This window comes from Xiphophorus couchianus, chromosome 13 (genome assembly GCF_001444195.1).
Source record: "Xiphophorus couchianus chromosome 13, X_couchianus-1.0, whole genome shotgun sequence".
Taxonomy (NCBI): Eukaryota; Metazoa; Chordata; class Actinopteri; order Cyprinodontiformes; family Poeciliidae; genus Xiphophorus; species Xiphophorus couchianus.
The window spans coordinates 20749441-20769076 of NC_040240.1; the positions used below are offsets into that span (position 1 = coordinate 20749441).

The 19636-nt window shown below is 34.9% G+C and overlaps 1 protein-coding gene and 4 gene segments (V, D, J or C); 2 read left to right on the forward strand and 3 right to left on the reverse strand.

Moving 5' to 3' along the window:
• Positions 1-1753: 1753 nt before the first annotated feature.
• LOC114155929 (Ig kappa-b4 chain C region-like) lies at positions 1754-8215 on the reverse strand. The segment is given in 2 exon segments: positions 1754-2225; positions 8197-8215. A coding segment is annotated over 1 exon segment (261 nt).
• On the forward strand, positions 4909-5668 carry LOC114155917 (immunoglobulin kappa variable 6D-21-like). The segment is given in 2 exon segments: positions 4909-5108; positions 5279-5668. Coding segments are annotated over 2 exon segments (360 nt in total).
• Positions 6697-9934, reverse strand: LOC114156268 (Ig kappa-b4 chain C region-like). The segment is given in 3 exon segments: positions 6697-7029; positions 7816-7867; positions 9800-9934. Coding segments are annotated over 3 exon segments (519 nt in total).
• A 1309-nt stretch (positions 9935-11243) lies between these two features.
• LOC114155921 (immunoglobulin kappa variable 2-29-like) lies at positions 11244-12695 on the forward strand. The segment is given in 2 exon segments: positions 11244-11595; positions 11766-12695. Coding segments are annotated over 2 exon segments (360 nt in total).
• A 1859-nt stretch (positions 12696-14554) lies between these two features.
• Positions 14555-18511, reverse strand: LOC114155914 (immunoglobulin lambda-1 light chain-like). Its single transcript, XM_028036071.1, has 3 exons — positions 18396-18511; positions 17820-18146; positions 14555-15872 (listed from the first exon to the last, which is right to left on the reverse strand). Exons 1-3 carry the CDS (start codon positions 18442-18444, stop codon positions 15562-15564), a joined length of 687 nt encoding a protein of 228 aa, XP_027891872.1. The 5' UTR covers positions 18445-18511; the 3' UTR covers positions 14555-15561.
• Between the last annotated feature and the right edge of the window lie 1125 nt (positions 18512-19636).

Here is a 19636-nt window from a genome sequence, read left to right on the forward strand (position 1 = left end):
TGTCCCCAAAGCATCGGCGGACTGACAGGGGCCACCGGGGGATTCCAGGTAGATTCCAGGTAAATTCCAGGTAGACTCCAGAGATGCGCATCGCAGTGGCTGTTCATGCAGGGCCGGTCCTGGTAATATGGGGCCTTAGACAGAACTCCCCCGCCAGCCTGAAACCTTTCCTACTAAGAACCCCAGCATCATGTTTAAATATAGATAAGGTGAATCTGTGAGAGGGAGACCAGGTTTATTGGCCGAGTTTAAAATCAATTACAGATTATTGGTTGTTTGTGATGTATTTGTGAACAAACCCACTCAAGCACAAAGGTTACACCATATTGTAGCCATGGTAACACAACAACCAAACTATCAAGATGATTCTTTAAACTTTTACAAAGTAAACTTCCTAATTAAATCCTAAATTTTTATGTTTTTTTTTCAACTGAATGCATTAAATAAAATTTAATAACATTGTCATTCTCTATAAATGAAGGCTACAGGTTTTTATCTATGGTTGGTGTTAAAATTAAACCATTTCTAGGGGCCCCTGAATGTCTGGAGAGCCCCTACCAGCAGCTACTGAGTTTTCTTTGCCTTGATATTCCAGTCTTACAATTCTAGATCTCAGAGGTGCTAAAATCAAAAAAATATATAGAGTTAACCTCCTTGAGCTTTTTTGATCTATAAATCAGTCTGCAGCCAAGTTGTTATAGAGGTTAAATAGATATTATTAGGGCTTAATTAGTAAAATGGCAGCAAATTTGCTTATTTCATAACTTCATAACAAACGACCTTCTCTCCTTTGGGTCTGTCTAACAGCTACAGTCTCAGATCAACTCAGATCTCCAGGACTGTCAGCAGCAAAACCAACAACTTCATACCTGTTGGGGAAAATATACTACATTTGCTTTGCATTGTCCCCACATGATGGCAATGATATAGTAGGATTCGATTACATTCTTGATTAATATGGGTTGTTGCTGTGTTGTTGTACGGTGTTTTAAGATCTTGTTTAATGTGCCCTTTTTTTAACTTTGAGCCCCCGACCCTCCAAAGGTCTATGCACGGCCCTGACTCTACTCGACATTAAACATTCAAGTAAAATAAAAACAGTCAAACCTACTTTTTAAAAAGCTTTAAAGTAGTCATTTTTATTTGCTGAGACATTTATGGTCAATAATACCATCCATCCATCCATCCATCCATCCATCCATCCGTTTTCTGTACACCCTCGTCCCTAGTGGGGTTGGGCGGGGTGCTGGTGTCTATCTCCAGCTAACGTTCTGGGCGAGAGGCGGGTTCACCCTGGACAGGTCGCCAGTCTGTCACCGGGCATCAATAATGCCAGTAGAATTATATTTTTCTGGTCAAATATTATGATTGTACAATTTGCCATGATGACTAAAGGTAAAAGTATAGATTATGCTGTGAAGAACAACAGTTTGTTGTCTCAAACTTTAAGAAAGTAGGTGGACACTGGTAGTTGAGTAATGTTTTTTCCCAAATTATTTCAACAAAGAACGTCTGTAAAATATGTCTGGTCTGGCAGAATCTCAGTATTTTCTAACAAAGTTTTCTAAATATATTTACAACAGAATGGATTCATGTGTTTGATTCAAAACACTTCACCAAATGATTTGAAATGTCATAATAGCTTTATATTAATGATAATTAATTTTAATCTGTGGCAAATATAGATAATGTTAAGACACCTAAATTAAAATCAAGAAAATGTGGGACATAACCAACAGGTGGAAACCAGACGTTGATGAGTAAATATTTATTATCTGAACAGTGACCAACATGACAAGCAAACATGACTCAGTGAAAATAGAGAATAATCAGCAAAGAAAGAGTGAGAGCAGTGACAGATTAAAGCCAGTATCAGAGTCTCAGAGAGTCAGGTCAGGACTGGGAACACTGGTCTCTCCTCAGTGTCTCTGTGACTGCAGACTGGGAGCCCTGGGAGGCCTCACAGGTCACAGAGCCCACCTTCCTCCACTGGTCTGCAGGGAGCCTCAGGGTGCTGCTCCAGCTGTAGAGGCCGTCATTCTGCAGCACCCCGGAGCTCCTGCTCTGCTCCCAGCTGCTGCTGCTGCTGCTGCTGCCGTCCAGCTTCCAGGACAGAGTCCAGTCTGAGGGGAAGCCCTTGTTGGCCAGACACATGAGGGTAACCTGCTGCTGCTGCAGCTCCACACTGGAGGGGGGCAGCACAGTCAGGGTGGGGCGGGTATCACCTAGGAGACACCAATCAGGTTAGAGAACAGGAACCACACACCTGTTAACCAGACAGCAGAATCTGGACCATCTTTACTGTGGGAGAAATGACTTTCTTTAAGATTCTTCAGTTGAACATTTTTTCTGCTCCACCAGTCACTCCCTCACACACTGTTTCACTTCCCTTCACTGTGAACTCATGCATATCAGCACACAGAGTCCTCATATAACCTGAAATACAGTAAACTAGAAAATAAGATTAAACATAAACTGAGCTCTACTTTACCTCCCTGTGATTATACGTTAAATTAAATATAATTGTTTTAAACATCTGAATAAAAAATACTTATCTTGGTAGATAATGTTTCACTTTTTTAAGTAATAAATAAAATAAAGCAAAAAACTGTCAATATTAATTCTTAAAGCAGATCAGCTGTTGGGCATAAATGACAATGAATACATTTTTAAAAATAATCTATTGTCTCACAGCAATTTTAAAACTGTAATTTAAAGGTCATCACAAAACATTTTGAAATAGTTCGATGAAACTTTTGAGTAAATGTGATTTTCATCCTAATATTTTAGTTGAAACAATATAGAAACATTAAAAACGTGCTTGAAGAATAACATGTTCAGCATTATTTAAATGTTTCATTAGTCAGTAATAGAGAAATGTGAAGTCCACAATTCCCTGAAAAATATTTAAAAAATATATTGCTCCAAACATCACACAAGATCGTTTTATGATCATTCTCATAATTTATCTCACAATAAATGTCAAATATTCTGAAACTTACTTCCAACATCTAGCCTGGTTCCTCCACCAAAAGTCCACCACAGTGATACAAACTAATTGATTCGTTGTACAAAAACCTCTGACTGTAGAGACACGGCTCTCTGACTCTGAACACAACAAACTGATTCTGGCTAAAAAACCTTCATGAGTCTTAAGTTATATTTTCCCTTCATATAACCAACAAAAATCTTTCTACCAGATATAAAATAACAATTTATTTTCTCTCGATGATTCTAATTACTGACCAAGTCTGAAGTTTTCATCACTGACTGAAGCAAATTAATAAAAACTTAAATTATGGACATCTGTTTTTGTACTAGTTTGTTGTAACCTAACAACAATGTACATCTCAGTTAACAGTGAAATATGTGAAATATTCAACTTACTTCCAACATCCAGCCTGGTTCCTCCACCAAAAGTCAACCACAGTGATACAAACTGGTTGAGTCGTCGCACAAAAACCTCTGACTGTAGAGACACGGCTCTCTGACTCTGAACACAACAAACTCTAAATGAACAGTTTCAGCCTCCAAAACACAGCTGGAAAGGTTATTTATTAATTATGTTTTTTTCTGATATGAACAGTCACTAATTTTAATTCATTGTTCATAAACTTTTAAGAAGATTTCTATTGTTAAAACCAGACTACTCAACAACAAAACAGACATTTGTTGATCTCCTTTCTGGAGCAAAAGAGAAAAAGCGTGAAACAGACATAGACCCTATCAATACAAAGTATCTTTAAAAATTTTGAAACATATTATCAGAAAAAATGCCAAACAAAATATTGTTTCCCTTTGTATCGTCTTTCTCCTGGATCCATGAGGAAGCATCATTGTTAAGCTTTGAACTTTGATGACATATAGCTTTCCGTCTGATAAATATATAAAAAAACATCTTTAAGATGTTACCTTCATACTTGATAGTGAAAAAGTAATGATCCAAGGATTAAAAGACACTATTGTCTAATCTCTTACTCCTTGAATTGATTTAAATTTAGAATTAAAAAACAGTCACTTTTGTTTCTGGCATCAGGCTAATATTACTTTAAGTACAGATTGTTCAAAAGAATGTAGCAAATACAATAGATATAAGTTCAGCCATTCAATCTACAAACCAGCATATTTGGGCCTAATTGGGCCTGAATCTGCTGGTGTCAGTGGGAAACGTCTGCCACATTGGATGCAATAAGATGACAAGTGGAGTGAAGAAATTTCAAAGCAGTTGTCTACAGATGTTTTAACAATCAACCTTTTAAATAATTAAAATGTTAAAATAATTTCAGCAGAAATACTCTATGTTCAATTTACCTTAAATGACAACATTTATGATAAAATGTTTTCATTTTACCATAAAGCCTGAGAAACTCAAGAGTATATTCCATGAAATTCAACTGTTTTATATAACATTCAAAACCTAACTACAAATTATTTTTGAATATAATAAACCTAGAATATGTTTAAGCTTTTCTGATATCTAATTTTTATTTGTTTTTATTTTATAGAGGTTTTTTATACAGATTGACTCCATGAAATCCCAAGATTTCACTGCTTTGATAAAACAAAAAATGCACAAATACCGAAACAATATGAAGACATTTTATAAAAAATGACTCCAATAAATGAACTAGTAAAAACACATGCCTGAATTCAGACTAGAGAAGTTGATTGTATAAAGTTATTGCATAAGGTTGGTTGTTTCTGGGTTCATATTATGTTTACATATTTTCATGGAAAACTCAGAAATTCTTTTATATTGACACAAGGAAGATGCAAACAATTAGACTTATTGAATCATAAATCTGTGTAAAAAAGTTATAAATGTTGAATTTGTGAAGTGCTTTGAGCCGACATTTATTGTGAATAAATTAAATTGAATTAAATGTGAACATTAAGATGTAACAGCAGTGAGGAGGAAACCTGCTGCCAGTTCAGCTCCATGTGACTGACTGTGTGTTTGCATATGTGTCCTGCCTCTCTGCTCCAGCTGTTAAGAGGTCAGAGTTGATCAGTGGCTGTCCAGGCCTTTCAGAGCCACTGACACACCAGCAGCACAATGATGATGTCACTGACTCTACTGCTGACCATCCTGGGGCTCCTGGTTCAGGGTGAGACTCTGATAGAAACTTGGTTTGAAGAAGAAATGATAATTAAAATTCTGCTATCATGGAGAAATATTGAAACAAGATGTTAATGTTTTCTTTCATCTATTCAGAGATTATCAATAATTTGTAATCAAACATAGTTCCTCTCAATTGTTATTTTCCACGTTTTCCAGGTTCATCAGGAGACATCATCCTGACTCAGACTCCTGGATCTCAGTCTGTTACTCCAGGACAGACTGTCTCCATCACATGTAAAACCAGTTCAGGTGTTTATAACAACCTCCACTGGTACCTTCAGAAACCTGCAGAAGCTCCTAAACTCCTGATTCAATATGCTACAACTCTTCAGTCTGGAGTTCCAGCTCGGTTCAGTGGAAGTGGATCTGTTTCTGATTACACTCTGACCATCAGTGGAGTTCAGGCTGAAGATTCAGGAGTTTATTACTGTCAGCAGGGTACCAACGTCCCGTTCACACAGTGACAGAACGTCGTACAAAAACCTCCCTCAGCTGGAGAGGAACTGATCTGACTCAACAGCTGCAAGGAAACTAAAACACTGAACGTTTCCACAAATTATTTATTTATTTTTATTAATTTTCTATTTTTTAATAGTTTTTAATTTATTCATTCAGTCGTTTTCTACTAATATATAAATATTTGGATATGAGACTAAATAAATAATAATAATAATAATAATAATAATTCTTTGCCATTTGGTTAGAACAATTAAAGAAACAAAAGCACTTGGAGTTTAAACTATTTATAGAAATATTTTTTCAAATTATTTTTTGTTCCAAGCAGTAATTCTTGAAAACCCTCTGACTGCTGGTGATAGTAGTTCCTAAATATTTTTTTTCATAACTTTTTATAAAATTAAAAACTTGGATTCTTTGCCAATAAAATTGTTTTCAAAAGGTTCCAGCTGATTAATATTGTTTCTTTTGAATAAATCAAGTTATGAACAAAAGCTTGAGAAGTGGAAACAACAAACCTTTGGGAAATAGTTTGAATAGGAAAAACAAGATGTTGCAGTTAAAAGATTGTTTTGCTTATTCACATCAAAATGTTCATAAAGATCTAAAAATCCTAGACCTACAGAGAATTCCTTCAGTGGTATTTGCTATTTGGTTAGAACAATTAAAGTCACAAAGGGCACTAGGAGTTTAAACTATTTTTATTTTGAAATGTTTTTTTTCCAAATAATTTTTGTTCCAAGCAGATATTTTTTAAAAACCTCTTAATTCTGATGATGGTAGTTCCTAAATATTTTTTCCTTAGCTTTAAAACTGTATTCCAAATATGTTTTAAATTTAATAATGATTTGCAGGGCATTTAATTGTACTCTTGTGACGGATAGAGACGATGTCTAAAGAGAATAAAGGCAAAACATAAATAAATAAAACAGTTGAACATAACTAAAATATTTAAAGCTGAATAAAAAAGCAGGTGGAAACCAGAAGTTGATGAGTAAATATTTATTATCTGAACAGTGACCAACATGACAAGCAAACATGACTCAGTGAAAATAGAGAATAATCAGCAGAGAAAGAGTGAGAGCAGTGACAGATTAAAGCCAGTATCAGAGAGTCAGGTCAGGACTGGGAACACTGGTCTCTCCTCAGTGTCTCTGTGACTGCAGACTGGGAGCCCTGGGAGGCCTCACAGGTCACAGAGCCCACCTTCCTCCACTGGTCTGCAGGGAGCCTCAGGGTGCTGCTCCAGCTGTAGAGGCCGTCATTCTGCAGCACCCCGGGGCTCCTGCTCTGCTCCCAGCTGCTGCTGCTGCTGCTGCTGCCGTCCAGCTTCCAGGACAGAGTCCAGTCTGAGGGGAAGCCCTTGTTGGCCAGACACATGAGGGTAACCTGCTGCTGCTGCAGCTCCACACTGGAGGGGGGCAGCACTGTCAGGGTGGGGCGGGTATCACCTAGGAGACACCAATCAGGTTAGAGAACAGGAACCACACACCTGTTAACCAGACAGCAGAATCTGGACCATCTTTACTGTGGGAGAAATGACTTTCTTTAAGATTCTTCAGTTGAACATTTTTCTGCTCCACCAGTCACTCCCTCACACACTGTTTCACTTCCCTTCACTGTGAACTCATGCATATCAGCACACAGAGTCCTCATATAACCTGAAATACATTAAACTAGAAAATAAGATTAAACATAAAATGAGCTGCATTTTACCTCCCTGTGATTATACGTTAAATTAAAACTTAAATATAAAATTTTTATACAATTATAATCAAACAATCTGATGCTCATCTTACTGGTGGTTAAATGTTTAAAGTATCAAACAGAATAAAACATCATATTAATTCTTAAAGTAGATCGGCTAATGGGCATAAATGACAATGAATACAATTTGAAAAACAATATATTGTCTCACAGCAATTTTAAAACTGCAATATAAAAGTCATCACCAAGTATTTTGAGATATTTAATTAATTTTTTTATTTTATGCAATTTTTGTCTTAATGTTTTGTTTAAACAATTTAAAAACATTAAAAACTAGTTTGAAAAATAACATGGTAAAAATGTTTCAATATTTTATTACACTAGATTAGTAATTCAGAAATGTGAAGTTCACATTTCCTTAAAATGGAGATAAAAAATAATTACTTAATAATAATAACATCCTCCATGATCCTCTTATGATCGTTCTCATAATTTATCTCACAATAAATGTTAAATATTCAGAAACTTACTTCCAACATCCAGCCTGGTTCCTCCACCAAAAGTCCACCACAGTGATACAAACTAATTGAGTCGTCGTACAAAAACCTCTGACTGTAGAGACACGGCTCTCTGACTCTGAACACAACAAACTGATTCTGGCTTAAAAAACTAAATACAACTTTTGTTATATTTTCTCTTCATATAATAAACAAAAACCTTTTTACCAGAAATAAATAATTTATTCTCTCAATGATTCTAACTACTGACCCAACCTGCAGTTTTCATCACTGACTGAAGCAAATTAATATAAACCCAAAATATGGACTTATTCAATTATATTAGTTTGTTGATAAAACTAACAACAGTGTGCCGCTCATATTATAATAAAATATTTAAAATATTGAACTTACTTCCAACATCCAGCCTGGTTCCTCCACCAAACGTGTACCACAGTGATACAAACTGGTTGAGTCGTCGTACAAAAACCTCTGACTGTAGAGACACGGCTCTCTGACTCTGAACACAACAAACTCTAATTGAACAGTTTCAACCTGAAAAACACAGCTGGAAAATATATTTATTAATTATGTTGTTTCTGACATCAACAGTCACTAATTTTGGTTTCTTCCTCATAAATAATTTTGTTTATATAAAAGGGAAGGTTCCACCTCAAAACATACATATTTTAACACTTTTTCAGAGAGAGATGCAGGCATAAAAAAATATAAATGAATAAAAAATAAAAATAATAGCCTGGTGGAGAAAAAATCCTTATCAAAACATGCTAACTTTATTGCAGACATTTTGAAACTTTTTTCCAGAGATGTTGCCACACAAAACTGTTTCCTTTTGACTCTATTTCTCCTGAGAGCAGGACGGTAGTATCCATGGAAACACTGAGGAAACATCATTATTGAACTTTGACATCCAGGTTTCAGTCTAAAAAATAAATATATATACAAAAAAATCTTCATGATACCTTCATACTTCATCATGTAAAACATTGAATGATTAGAAGATATTTTCTAATCTCTTACTCCCTGAATTCATTTAGATTTAGAAGAAAATGAACATTTAATTTATGTTTTTGGTATCAGGCTAATATTTAATATTTAAATGCACAATGTTCACTGGAATGTAACACATACAATAGATATAAATTCAGCTATTCTATATACAACTGAGCACATTTGGGGCTAACTGGGCCTGACTGGGAACACAAGATCTTCCATGATGATATTTTATATGTGTGGATTATAAATCAGTTGGTATCAGTGGGAAACATCTGTAACCTTGGCTGCATTAAGACGACAAATGGGTTCAAGCAATTTCAAAATGAAATGTTTAAATAATCAGTCTTTTAAATTTAAATAATTTGAACAGAAATGATTATCAGCTCTATCAAACAGATTTATTTTGTTTTTATTTATTGTACTTTTTGTGCCAATCATATTTAAAAACTTAAAAGTTAGGATCTTGTTTCTAAAGTTCACCAGTTTGAATTAAATTTAGTTTTACTGTAAAACCTGTGAAACTCAATAGCATAATGATATAACATTTTACAAATCATTCAAAACCTACTAAAAAATGACTTTAAAATAAATTAAACCAAAAATACATGTAATATTTTCTCTTCTCTAAATGTAGTTTTTTAAATACAAAACATTTCTTTTATACAGATTCTCCTTTTTTAGATCTAAGATCTCATTTACAATGTAGACCAGGTTTGAAATGACAAAACAGAAAACAAAATTGATAAGCACATACTAAATATTAAAACATTTGACTCAGTTAAATCAGCGATAAAAAACATGTCTGGATTTGAAAAGTTTCTTTTTTAGACCAGAATTAACCCAAATCTGATAGCAGATACATATTCATGAAGAAATAACTTTATAATAAAATATCAAGTATAAAGAACACAATCTAAAGGATTCCATTCAAATCTTAAATAAACTGATTTGCATCAGCAGCTCCATGCTCCAGCGCTCTGGGAGAGTTTATAGTCCTGACAGTTGAACTCTGGATGACTGACAGCTGTCCTTCATCACAACAGAAGACACAGAAATCCTCCTCATCAAAAACATGACTTTGATCTGCGTCCTCATCTGGACTCTCCTCTGCTTCACACAGGGTGAGGAAAATCATTTTTCTGTCATGTGAAAATCATTTGGAGTGTAGCTGAGTTTCACCATCTCATGTCCAGAGTTTCTTCTTTCTCCTCAGGATCTGATGGACAAAATATTGTTGTGACTCAACCAGCAGCCAAATCAGTGCAGCTTGGTCAGACTGTCATTATTGACTGTAAGGCCAGTGTTCAACTAACAGGTTGTAACACACCCTGTCTGTCCTGGTACCATCAAAAATCTGGAGAAGTTCCTAAAGCTCTGATCTACAGGACATCATCCAGATTTTCAGGAATCTCCTCCAGATTCAGTGGAAGTGGAGCAGGAAATAAATTAGACTTCACTCTGACCATCAGTGGAGTTCAGGCTGAAGATGCAGGAGTTTATTACTGTCAGAGTTACCACAGTGGCCCCGTGTTCACACAGTGAAAAATCATCGTACAAAAACCTCCCTCAGTCTGACTGAACAGAAACTGAACTTTGTTCTGCAGCTGGAATCTGCATCAGACACTGATACAGTTCACTGAACACATCAGGCCAGAAATTATATTTCCAGTAAACACAAGAACACATTCAGTTATGATATTCAGTTATTACATTTTAAAATATTATTTCATTTATATTTTTAGATGTTTGACACCTTATTCTCCAATTCAGTAATGAAGTAACTTTGACTTTAGAAAGGTTTAAAAATATTTTCCATGTTTTATTTTAAACAATCATACATGAAGTCAAGGAAAACCATTGGTAATAACACCAAAATATATTTTAATGATTGTTAAACACCTGACAGGATTTATTCTCATAAGCACATGTAGGAAGACAGGAAAAACAATCCAGGAGGTTCTTTATTGTTAGCTTAGCCTTGTTTAAAATGATTTGCTAAGTTTGCCATTACTATTGGAAAATAATTCATATCTAAATCAATATTAATGCTTGATCCTGGATTTAGTTTTTAGAACCTGGAAGGTACTGCCAGATTATTTCCACAAACAGAAATACAACAAGCTGAGATGTGGTGTCAAGTCTCTTTCTTTGAATTAACAAATAGAGACATAAACAGTTGGTCAGGTATGGATGAAAGGAAAATATGAAAACATTTTCTCTGAATTATCAAATGAGAACAAGTATGTGACATTAGTGAGGTCTGTCAGCAAGAACATTTTTTTCTAAAAGTAAAAATTTGGATTCTTTGTTAATTGAATGGTATTAAAAATATTCTAGCGTATTGTAATTGTTTCTTTTGAATAAATCAAGCTATGAATAAAGGTTTGGGAATTGGAAACAACAAACCCTTGAGAAATAGTTTGAATAGAAGAAACAAGATGTTCCAGGAAAAAGTTTTTTTTTGCTTATTGACATCATAAAGTTCACAAAGATGTAAAAGTACTAAACCTATAGAAAATTCCTTCAGTGTTAACTGGTAAAAGATTATAAAGAGCCCTATTAAAGTTCCTCTCTTAGTCTTTAATGCATTGATGTTTCAGGAGGAAACCTGCTGCCAGTTCAGCCCAATGTGACTGACTGTGTGTTTGCATATGTGTCCTGCCTCTCTGCTCCAGCTGTTAAGAGGTCAGAGTTGATCAGTGGCTGTCCAGGCCTTTCAGAGCCACTGACACACCAGCAGCACAATGATGATGTCACTGACTCTACTGCTGACCATCCTGGGGCTCCTGGTTCAGGGTGAGACTCTGATAGAAACTTAGTTTGAAGAAGAAATGATAATTAAAATTCTGCTATCATGGAGAAATATTGAAACAAGATGTTAATGTTTTCTTTTGTCTATTCAGAGATTATCAATCATTTGTAATCAAACATAGTTTCTCTCAATTGTTATTTTTCATGTTTCCCAGGTTCATCAGGAGACATCATCCTGACTCAGACTCCTGGATCTCAGTCTGTTGCTCCAGGACAGACTGTCTCCATCACATGTAAAACCAGTTCAAGTGTTAATAACTATCTCCACTGGTACCTTCAGAAACCTGCAGAAGCTCCTAAACTCCTGATTTATGGTGCTACAGCTCGTCAGTCTGGAGTTCCAGCTCGTTTCAGTGGAAGTGGATTTGGTTCTGACTTCACTCTGACCATCAGTGGAGTTCAGGCTGAAGATTCAGGAGTTTATTACTGTCAGCAGGGTAGCAGCTTCCCTTTCACACAGTGATAGAATGTCGTACAAAAACCTCCCTGAGCTGGAGAGGAACTGATCTGACTCAACAGCTCCTAGGAAACTGAAACACTAAAAGTATCCAGTAATAATACAATGTTAATTATTCATGAAGACCCTGTTTAAATATTTATTTATCCATTTGCTTTTCTCACTGAGTAAAATTTTACTTTCTAGGTCTTTTGAATAAATTAGTGAGAGTGATCTTTTATGACTGAAAAAACAAATAATTGTTAAACCACAATTATGTGATTATTCAAATTTGTTCAAGTGACCAAGTGTTGAACAGTGAGCCAGTAAATTATTTCATTTCTGCTTGACTTTAAAGATTCATAGAAATAAAAAAGTCAAACCTTTTTGAAAACAGGTCAGATTTGATCAGTGTCAATTCAGACCTTTCACAGCCACTGACACCAATTTCTTCTGTCAAATTACTTACTTATTAAAATGATTTTTAAAAAATTACATATCTGACTTGTGGTGATAAAAGTATCTCAGTAATATTTACTCTCATATTTTTAATGAGAAAGGTGCACAAATGGTTTGATGTGTTTCAAATAAAAACTTTTAGCATTTTTATATGAACTGCATAATGATGTTACATGAAGCAAAAAAAAAAGTAAATTCCCCTCTCTGGAATAAAATATATTTTTTGTTTATGACATGAAATTTAAAAATCACAGTTAAAACTAAATGGGTTAAGCCCACAGAGAAACAAGTTGGATACCAGAAATTGAGTAAATGGGATTACTGGTTTCTCCTCAGTGTCTCTGTGACTGGAACTGGGAGCTGTGGGTGACCTCTCAGGTCACAGAGCCCACCGTCTTTCACTGGTCTGCATACGATTAAAAAACCAACTCTGCCCATTAAAGAGCGATCTGCTTTTTTATTTCTTAAAGTGAAACTGGAGGTTTTTTCTTCCCTTTCTGAGCTTCACTAATGAACCGTAGCAGCAGAAACATTTCAGAAGTAAAGATATTCATTTCCTTTCCATCTGGACTTTACATTTCTTTCATTGCATGACTGGATTCCAGCTGCAGTTAGAATATGTATAACAGATCACGTTGAATTGACCTTTGAGTTAGCATTTGACCTTGTCTGTTAGACCTGTTTGTCTCAGGTTTGACCTCTAATAGCCTTCTGATCTCTCTGTCTCAACCTACTTTAATTTAATGTACAAACATAAACTTTAAAGTTAAATAATCTAAATTAACTCGTTAAGGTCATTGCTGTTTTTAAATTTCTAATGCATGCAACTAATTTCTTTAAAAACATGTAGCTTCAGATTATAAATTATTTAAAGGCTGGAGTTCTTTTTGTAACCTTAGCAATATTTCTACAAAAAATTACCATAATGGGAGATATGATTTATTATTTGTTGCATTTCAATATTAACTGAAGTAAGTCACATGGAAGTTAAAATATTTTGATGTATTTTACACGATGTGCTACGACTAAAATGAGTTTATATTGATATGACAGTTGACTCAAATCTTAACATACAATGAATTTTAGAAATTGTTGCTTGTTGGGGACATTTAATATCATATTCACGTCATTCTTGACTCAATTGGGTTTAATGAAGGACGCTGTCTCCCTCTACCGATCATTCTGAGAATAACACACTCACTTTGTGTCATATTGAGCCTTATTTATTATAAATCGTGACTGATTCAGCATCTAATTGTTCATGGTTCGAACCACACACCTGCCCAAGTTTTATTTCTAAAAGCTCAGAACAAAACACAACAGACTTCTCCTTTTACTAGCTTTCACAATGTTCCTATTAGTTTGGGTAATATTTCACTTTTTGTTCTCATCACCAACATTGTCCTTTTATCCAGCCTCTGTGTGTAATGTTTATTTTACCGCTATATTTACAGTTGCATGCATGGATATTATGATGCAGCTCACATCCAGCTATGCTCAGACCTTGATCCTAGTTTTATTCAAACAACTTTTATAGCTGCTGCATTTCACTGCATGTTAGGCCAATAAAATACAACTCCATCACGTGAAGCATGAAACAGATTAATACCACATACTGTATTTTAAGTAAAAGACAACGTTTTTAACTTCTTCAATTTTTATGGTCAATATTTGCAGTTATTGTGCAAAGTAATTTTTTTTTCTCTGTGTTCCCAGAAATGCCACGAGATGGCAGCACTGTTCCAGGGGTGTAGAAATGAGTGCATGGTGTTGGATAAAAGCACTTTATTTTACTTCCAAGAACAGCAAAAATCAGCATATAAGGATTAGATAGATCAAAGACTTGTGTCATGCAACATATTTTCAGTTATGATTAGTTCAACCCTAAAAATTATTTAACAACGCTCATTTTATTTTTCTGAATTATTTTAATTATGTCTGTACCATGAAGCACTAAAAACTATAAGAGGAAAATGTGATAAAATGAGATTGGGTGTAAACTTTGTATGTCATTGTTTGTTTCCACCTTAAATAAATTAAGACCTCCAGTAAAGTTTACAGAGCAGTTTAATTGTCTGAGGCAAAATGGAAGAAGATGTAAAACTCTCCAAAGAATCAACAGGTCTAATCTGATACATACACTTTTGAATGGTATTTATAAACAACTTTAAACACTGTGATCATAATGGTAAGCAAAGGGTCTTGTATTTTACAAAAATATTGGAATTATTTAAATTCATTTTATTTTTCAAGAAATGTCTCCAAGCTGAAAATGTCTGAATTCAAACTCATAAACATTTGCCACATTTTCTACACAACTCTGAAGATAATCTACTGAACTCTCATATTAAGCATGTTAGACATTAATTTGAAGGACAGCTGTCAAGACAAAATGAGAAATAATACTTTAAAGCAAAAATATTTTCCTGCTTAGTGTTTCTGTGACTCTTAAACTTTTTTATGGACTACAAGTGATATCAAGCAAAATTCATTTTTAGCCTGTCTTCAAAATATGAAATTCAAAGAAAATACTATTTATGATGTGTGTTAGCATACATCAGAAAATTACTAAAAGAAAGTACATACTCACCTGAATTTGTCCTCTGTCTTTAAGCTTTTTGTGGAAAGACTTTTATTTTAGCTTCAAACTCATCAGATGATTTACTGAATCCATAAATATTACGTAGATTACACTTTAATCTGTGGAAAATTAAAAAAAAAAAACAATTGCTAAGTATATAAATGTTAATGTGATTTAGTACTGAATAAAGCTCTTCACCTTAAAACAAATTGAAAATGTGATCTTTTTTTCAGACGTTTCAGGGTTTTAAAATAATAATCCAAAGTTAAAGTTTTAGAGCTTTTCAACAGGCTTCTACATATAAATACATTCATCCTCTAACTGTGATCATGAATTATGATATATTCAATTCAATATTATAAAGAAGACAGACAGAGCAAAGGAAGAGAATAATTGGTTCTTGAAAATGCCCTGCAGAGTGAAACCAGTTGAAGTATAAAAATCAACCCAGTGAGTCAGGCTGGGCCTCCAAACTCTAGTTGATTTTTAGAGTGACTGAGACTGGAGCCAGTGAGCCCAGAATCGCCCTGCAGGTCACAGACGATATCTTCTTCCAGTTCTCCTCATCAACTGTCAAGAAGCTGCTCCAGGTGTAGTGGTCGTCATCCAGACGCCTCACAGGGCCCCATTCCTCTTTCCAGTGGACTTGGCTGCTGCCATTGACGTGCCACCGCAATTGCCAGTCAGAGGGGAAGCCCTTGTTTCCCAGACATGTGAGGGTTAACTTCTTCTGCTGCAGCTCCTCACTGGAGGGGGCCAGCAAAGTCAGGTTGGGATGTAAAATATCTATGAGACAATAAACATCTTGAAGAATCAACTCAACTGTCCGTCGACAGCACACACATGTTCTGCTAAATAACTAGACTTCTCTTTTTCTGCAAATCATTCACTTCATTCCAGTCGTATTTATAAATGATTTAATTTATGGTCGCAGCAAATGGTAAATGACCTGGACTTGTAAAGCATTTATCAAGTGCAGAGGACCCCAAAAGGCAAAGTGAGATAGACACAGAGGGGATCAAACCGTCAACCTCAAACTCATATCACCATCATCACCTTCACCCCAACAGTACAACAGAATCCTCTAATGAGCATTTAATAATCATTTGAAATATAAAATATACTGAAATAATAGAATCTCCTGTGGCCACACTTTTCTTTAAATTATTTAGTAAAAATATTGTTTTTGGCGTAAGAACAGATGTTTATTGTTGATGTTGTTACGGCCAGTGGCCTTTTCTTTCTGTGTTTGTTGTTTTTCAGTGGCTAATCAGACTGACTCCACCTGGAAGTGGGTGCTGCCCTGCTTGTCCTGTGCTTCACCCTGAGGCCTACCGTGATTGGGTCATCAATTGCCGGCTCCACCAATCACTGTTGAGGCCTCCCTTTAAGAACCAAGGACATCCTGGGAGAAGGCGTGGCTGTTTCTTTGAAACAGCTTGCCACTTTGTTAGGGGTTTTTTGGTTGACTGCTGTAACCTTGTTTTGTTAGCTCTGACAACCTTTGTTAGCTTGGATAGCTTGTGCCACTCACTTTGTCCCCGTGTGGGATCTTTGGATCTCTGTAAGAGATTTGTAGGTTGTCTTCGTGTACCCTGTTCTAAAAGTCTATTTTGTTTGGTTAAAGTCTTTGACTTACACTTGATTGTTTTGGGGCCTTGTTTTGTTTAGTATCCTTTTGTTAGTCTCTACATTTTGACTATTGTTAATTTTACCCCCTTTATTTTTGTTGAACCCAAACAATAAACCTCTAAACTGTTAAACCTTACCATCTAGGTTTCTTTAATGTTGCTTCCCTTTTCCCTAGCCGAGCCGGGTCGTAACAGATGTGTAAAAAGTCTTAAAATAAGTTTAATTACCCTAAAGCATTCACAAAATCAAAGTTGACTTTCCAGACACTAACCAGCAGGTTGATTTAAATACTTTTAAAAGTCTTAAAACTTTGTTTGATACAGAGAAACCTAAACTTAAACTTTAATCTGACAGAAAATTTCACATATGAATGCTTGTAATGATAAGACTGAAAATGTATTTTAGAAAATGCCACCCTAACAATCCTATTGGCTTGTAAATAGCCCATAATGGTTGTTATAGAACTTTTGTTAACCAAAGACGCCAATCTTGGATTCTTAAAAAAATTGCTTTGGAAATTTTGTGACCCAGTATCCTGCCCATTATATGTAATGACAAGCAACACAAAGCCTGGTCCAAGAATGAAATGAAACTGTGTCATGCCAGGATTATGCCCCACGGGTCCAAAGACACTTATGACAAATTCAAAGATCCTACAAAGTATAAATAAAAAAGGCTTCAGTTAAATTAATATCAAAAAAGATTATTAGAGATGCTACCCGCTAAATTTCCAAGATTAAAATCAATCTTATTTATCGGTCCCTAGATTTGATACGATTGAAAAGCAAAAGAGGCAACACCGGACTCTAGAACTCTGAAGAGATTTTGCAGTAGGACAATATCTCTCTACTTCTCAAAGCAAGTTTCCGAAAACTAAAGTTTCACTGAACTTTAGTGTTAGGAAAAACCTAAATAGAAGCAGATTTTAAAACAATATTTTACAGCTCTGTGTACTGTGACCAGTTTAATAGTATAACCTTAAACTTAACCAGTTTAAGGTCTAAAGCTTAGCTTGCCATTTAAAAAATTGCAGAAAAAGAAAGTCCAGTACATCGGCATAAAAAGTAACAAGATGTTAAAAACAGTAAATAAATTTCTCACCCACAACATGGAGTTTAACTATTCCAATTTCAGTAGTATTTTCCCCCAATACTAAGACAGTATAATTTCCGCTGTCATTCAGTTGTGCGGAGGTCAGAGTCAGGTGGCCGTTGGCTGAATCAATCGAAGCTCTACCTTTGTAGCGCTCATTCACCTTGACACCTTCTGGACGCAGAAGAGCAACATTTAAAATTTGGTTTCCACCTTTGAAATTCCAGGTTATTATGTTACTTGGCTCATTCTCAATCAGGATTTTAAGTGTTGTGTTTTCCCCCAAATAGGCTTGAGCTGGACTCTCCGATACAATCTTTTGACCAACACTGGGCCCTGTAGGCAAGCATGGAAGGGTTAGATTGTTTTGTAAATGCTTAAAGGTGTAAACAAGAGTAATATTTATTCAAATAGAGGCCAAACTATAATAAGGATCATCATTTAACATTTTTATCAGTATTGAACTCAGCTTAGCAAAAGGAAACAAGATAGACTGATGATCATCAGGCCTTACAGTCATTACAAAATATCCAGTTAATGTAAAACCTTTCATGCATTAAATTATATAGAAATGTTAAACCTTACCTATAAAACAGAGGGAAAACACAAGTGATTTTAAGCTGAACAGATCCATGTTTCACTGCTAGGAAATATGTTATTGCAATGTTTTTTAAAGGGTAAATACTGGAAGCTCAAAGAGCATGTTTTCTCTGTAAACTTACCGTTTGTACAAACACGTTTAGTCAGCCAAAGCTAATTATTCACAGATTTCAACTTGTGTTACTTTTGTTGAAGATATAAGATTGATATAATCTTTGTGTGGCCAGCAAGATATGATCTGTTTTACTGTCTTTGTTTTTGTTACAATCTACTGTTTGTTTAATGAGATGATATGGAGAATTTCAACCTAGTTTTTCTCCCTGTCACTTTTTACACATTTCTCCTGCTCTCATGCCTCACATCTCTTTTATTTTTCTATTTTATGCAGTTGCATCTTCATGCATTCTTAAAATAATATGAACTGAACTGATGGCACCATGTCAAGCCTGGATTTATCTCTTATCCTGGATTTCTGAATCCGACGTTTTGTGAAACAGCCTTCAGTTTCGCACCTTGGTTAAATATTCTGTTTTAAGGTATGATTTATGAATAAAATGGGATTGAACATATTCCATTTCCTACATCAAATAAACAGAAGTTGGCATCTGTGTGTGATGACTTGCTGCCTTGAACAAAAGATTTAGTTTTATGTAACAAAAAGATAAGGCTAATGTTTTTTCTTCACCAATAAACCAAAAATAGTCTTGCTCATGATAGATAGATAGATAGATAGATAGATAGATAGATAGATAGATAGATAGATAGATAGATAGATTTCTTAGAAGACCACCAGATGGCAGCACCTTGACAAAGATAAAATAAGCCACAATATTTTCTTCCAATTTTTCCCATTGTTCTGCTTAATTTATAATAGTTTATGCTTTATAATGCATTTTTCTATATGCATTATGTGTTTGTGTGAAACAACCAGAAGATCATCATTAATCTTTTAAAAATATTTTTAACGCATTACATTTCAGTTTGGATAATTATTACTAATATTTTATATGACATGATGGTATTACACCACAACACATTCAAAGAAAAGGACAGAAACGTATGAAATAAATTTTAAAATGAGAGAAAAAAATAGAAATTTAAAAAATGGCTTATGAAATTTTATCTGCGGTTAGTTGAGACTTCGTCATTCAGACTCATTTATCTGAAATATAACTCAGCGTTGCTGACGCTATAAATAAAACTCGCTTCTTATCGAAAAGTCGCAG

What these genes read in the sequence shown, in the direction of transcription:
- LOC114155914 (XM_028036071.1), bottom strand. Translation starts at nt 18,444, where the DNA reads ATGGATCTGTTCAGCTTAAAATCACTTGTGTTTTCCCTCTGTTTTATA. An exon ending in GTTTTCCCTCTGTTTTATAG is followed by an intron (nt 18,147 to 18,395) that starts GTAAGGTTTAAC and finishes GCTTGCCTACAG; the next exon opens with GGCCCAGTGTTGGTCAAAAG. An exon ending in AGTTAAACTCCATGTTGTGG is followed by an intron (nt 15,873 to 17,819) that starts GTGAGAAATTTA and finishes ATTGTCTCATAG; the next exon opens with ATATTTTACATCCCAACCTG.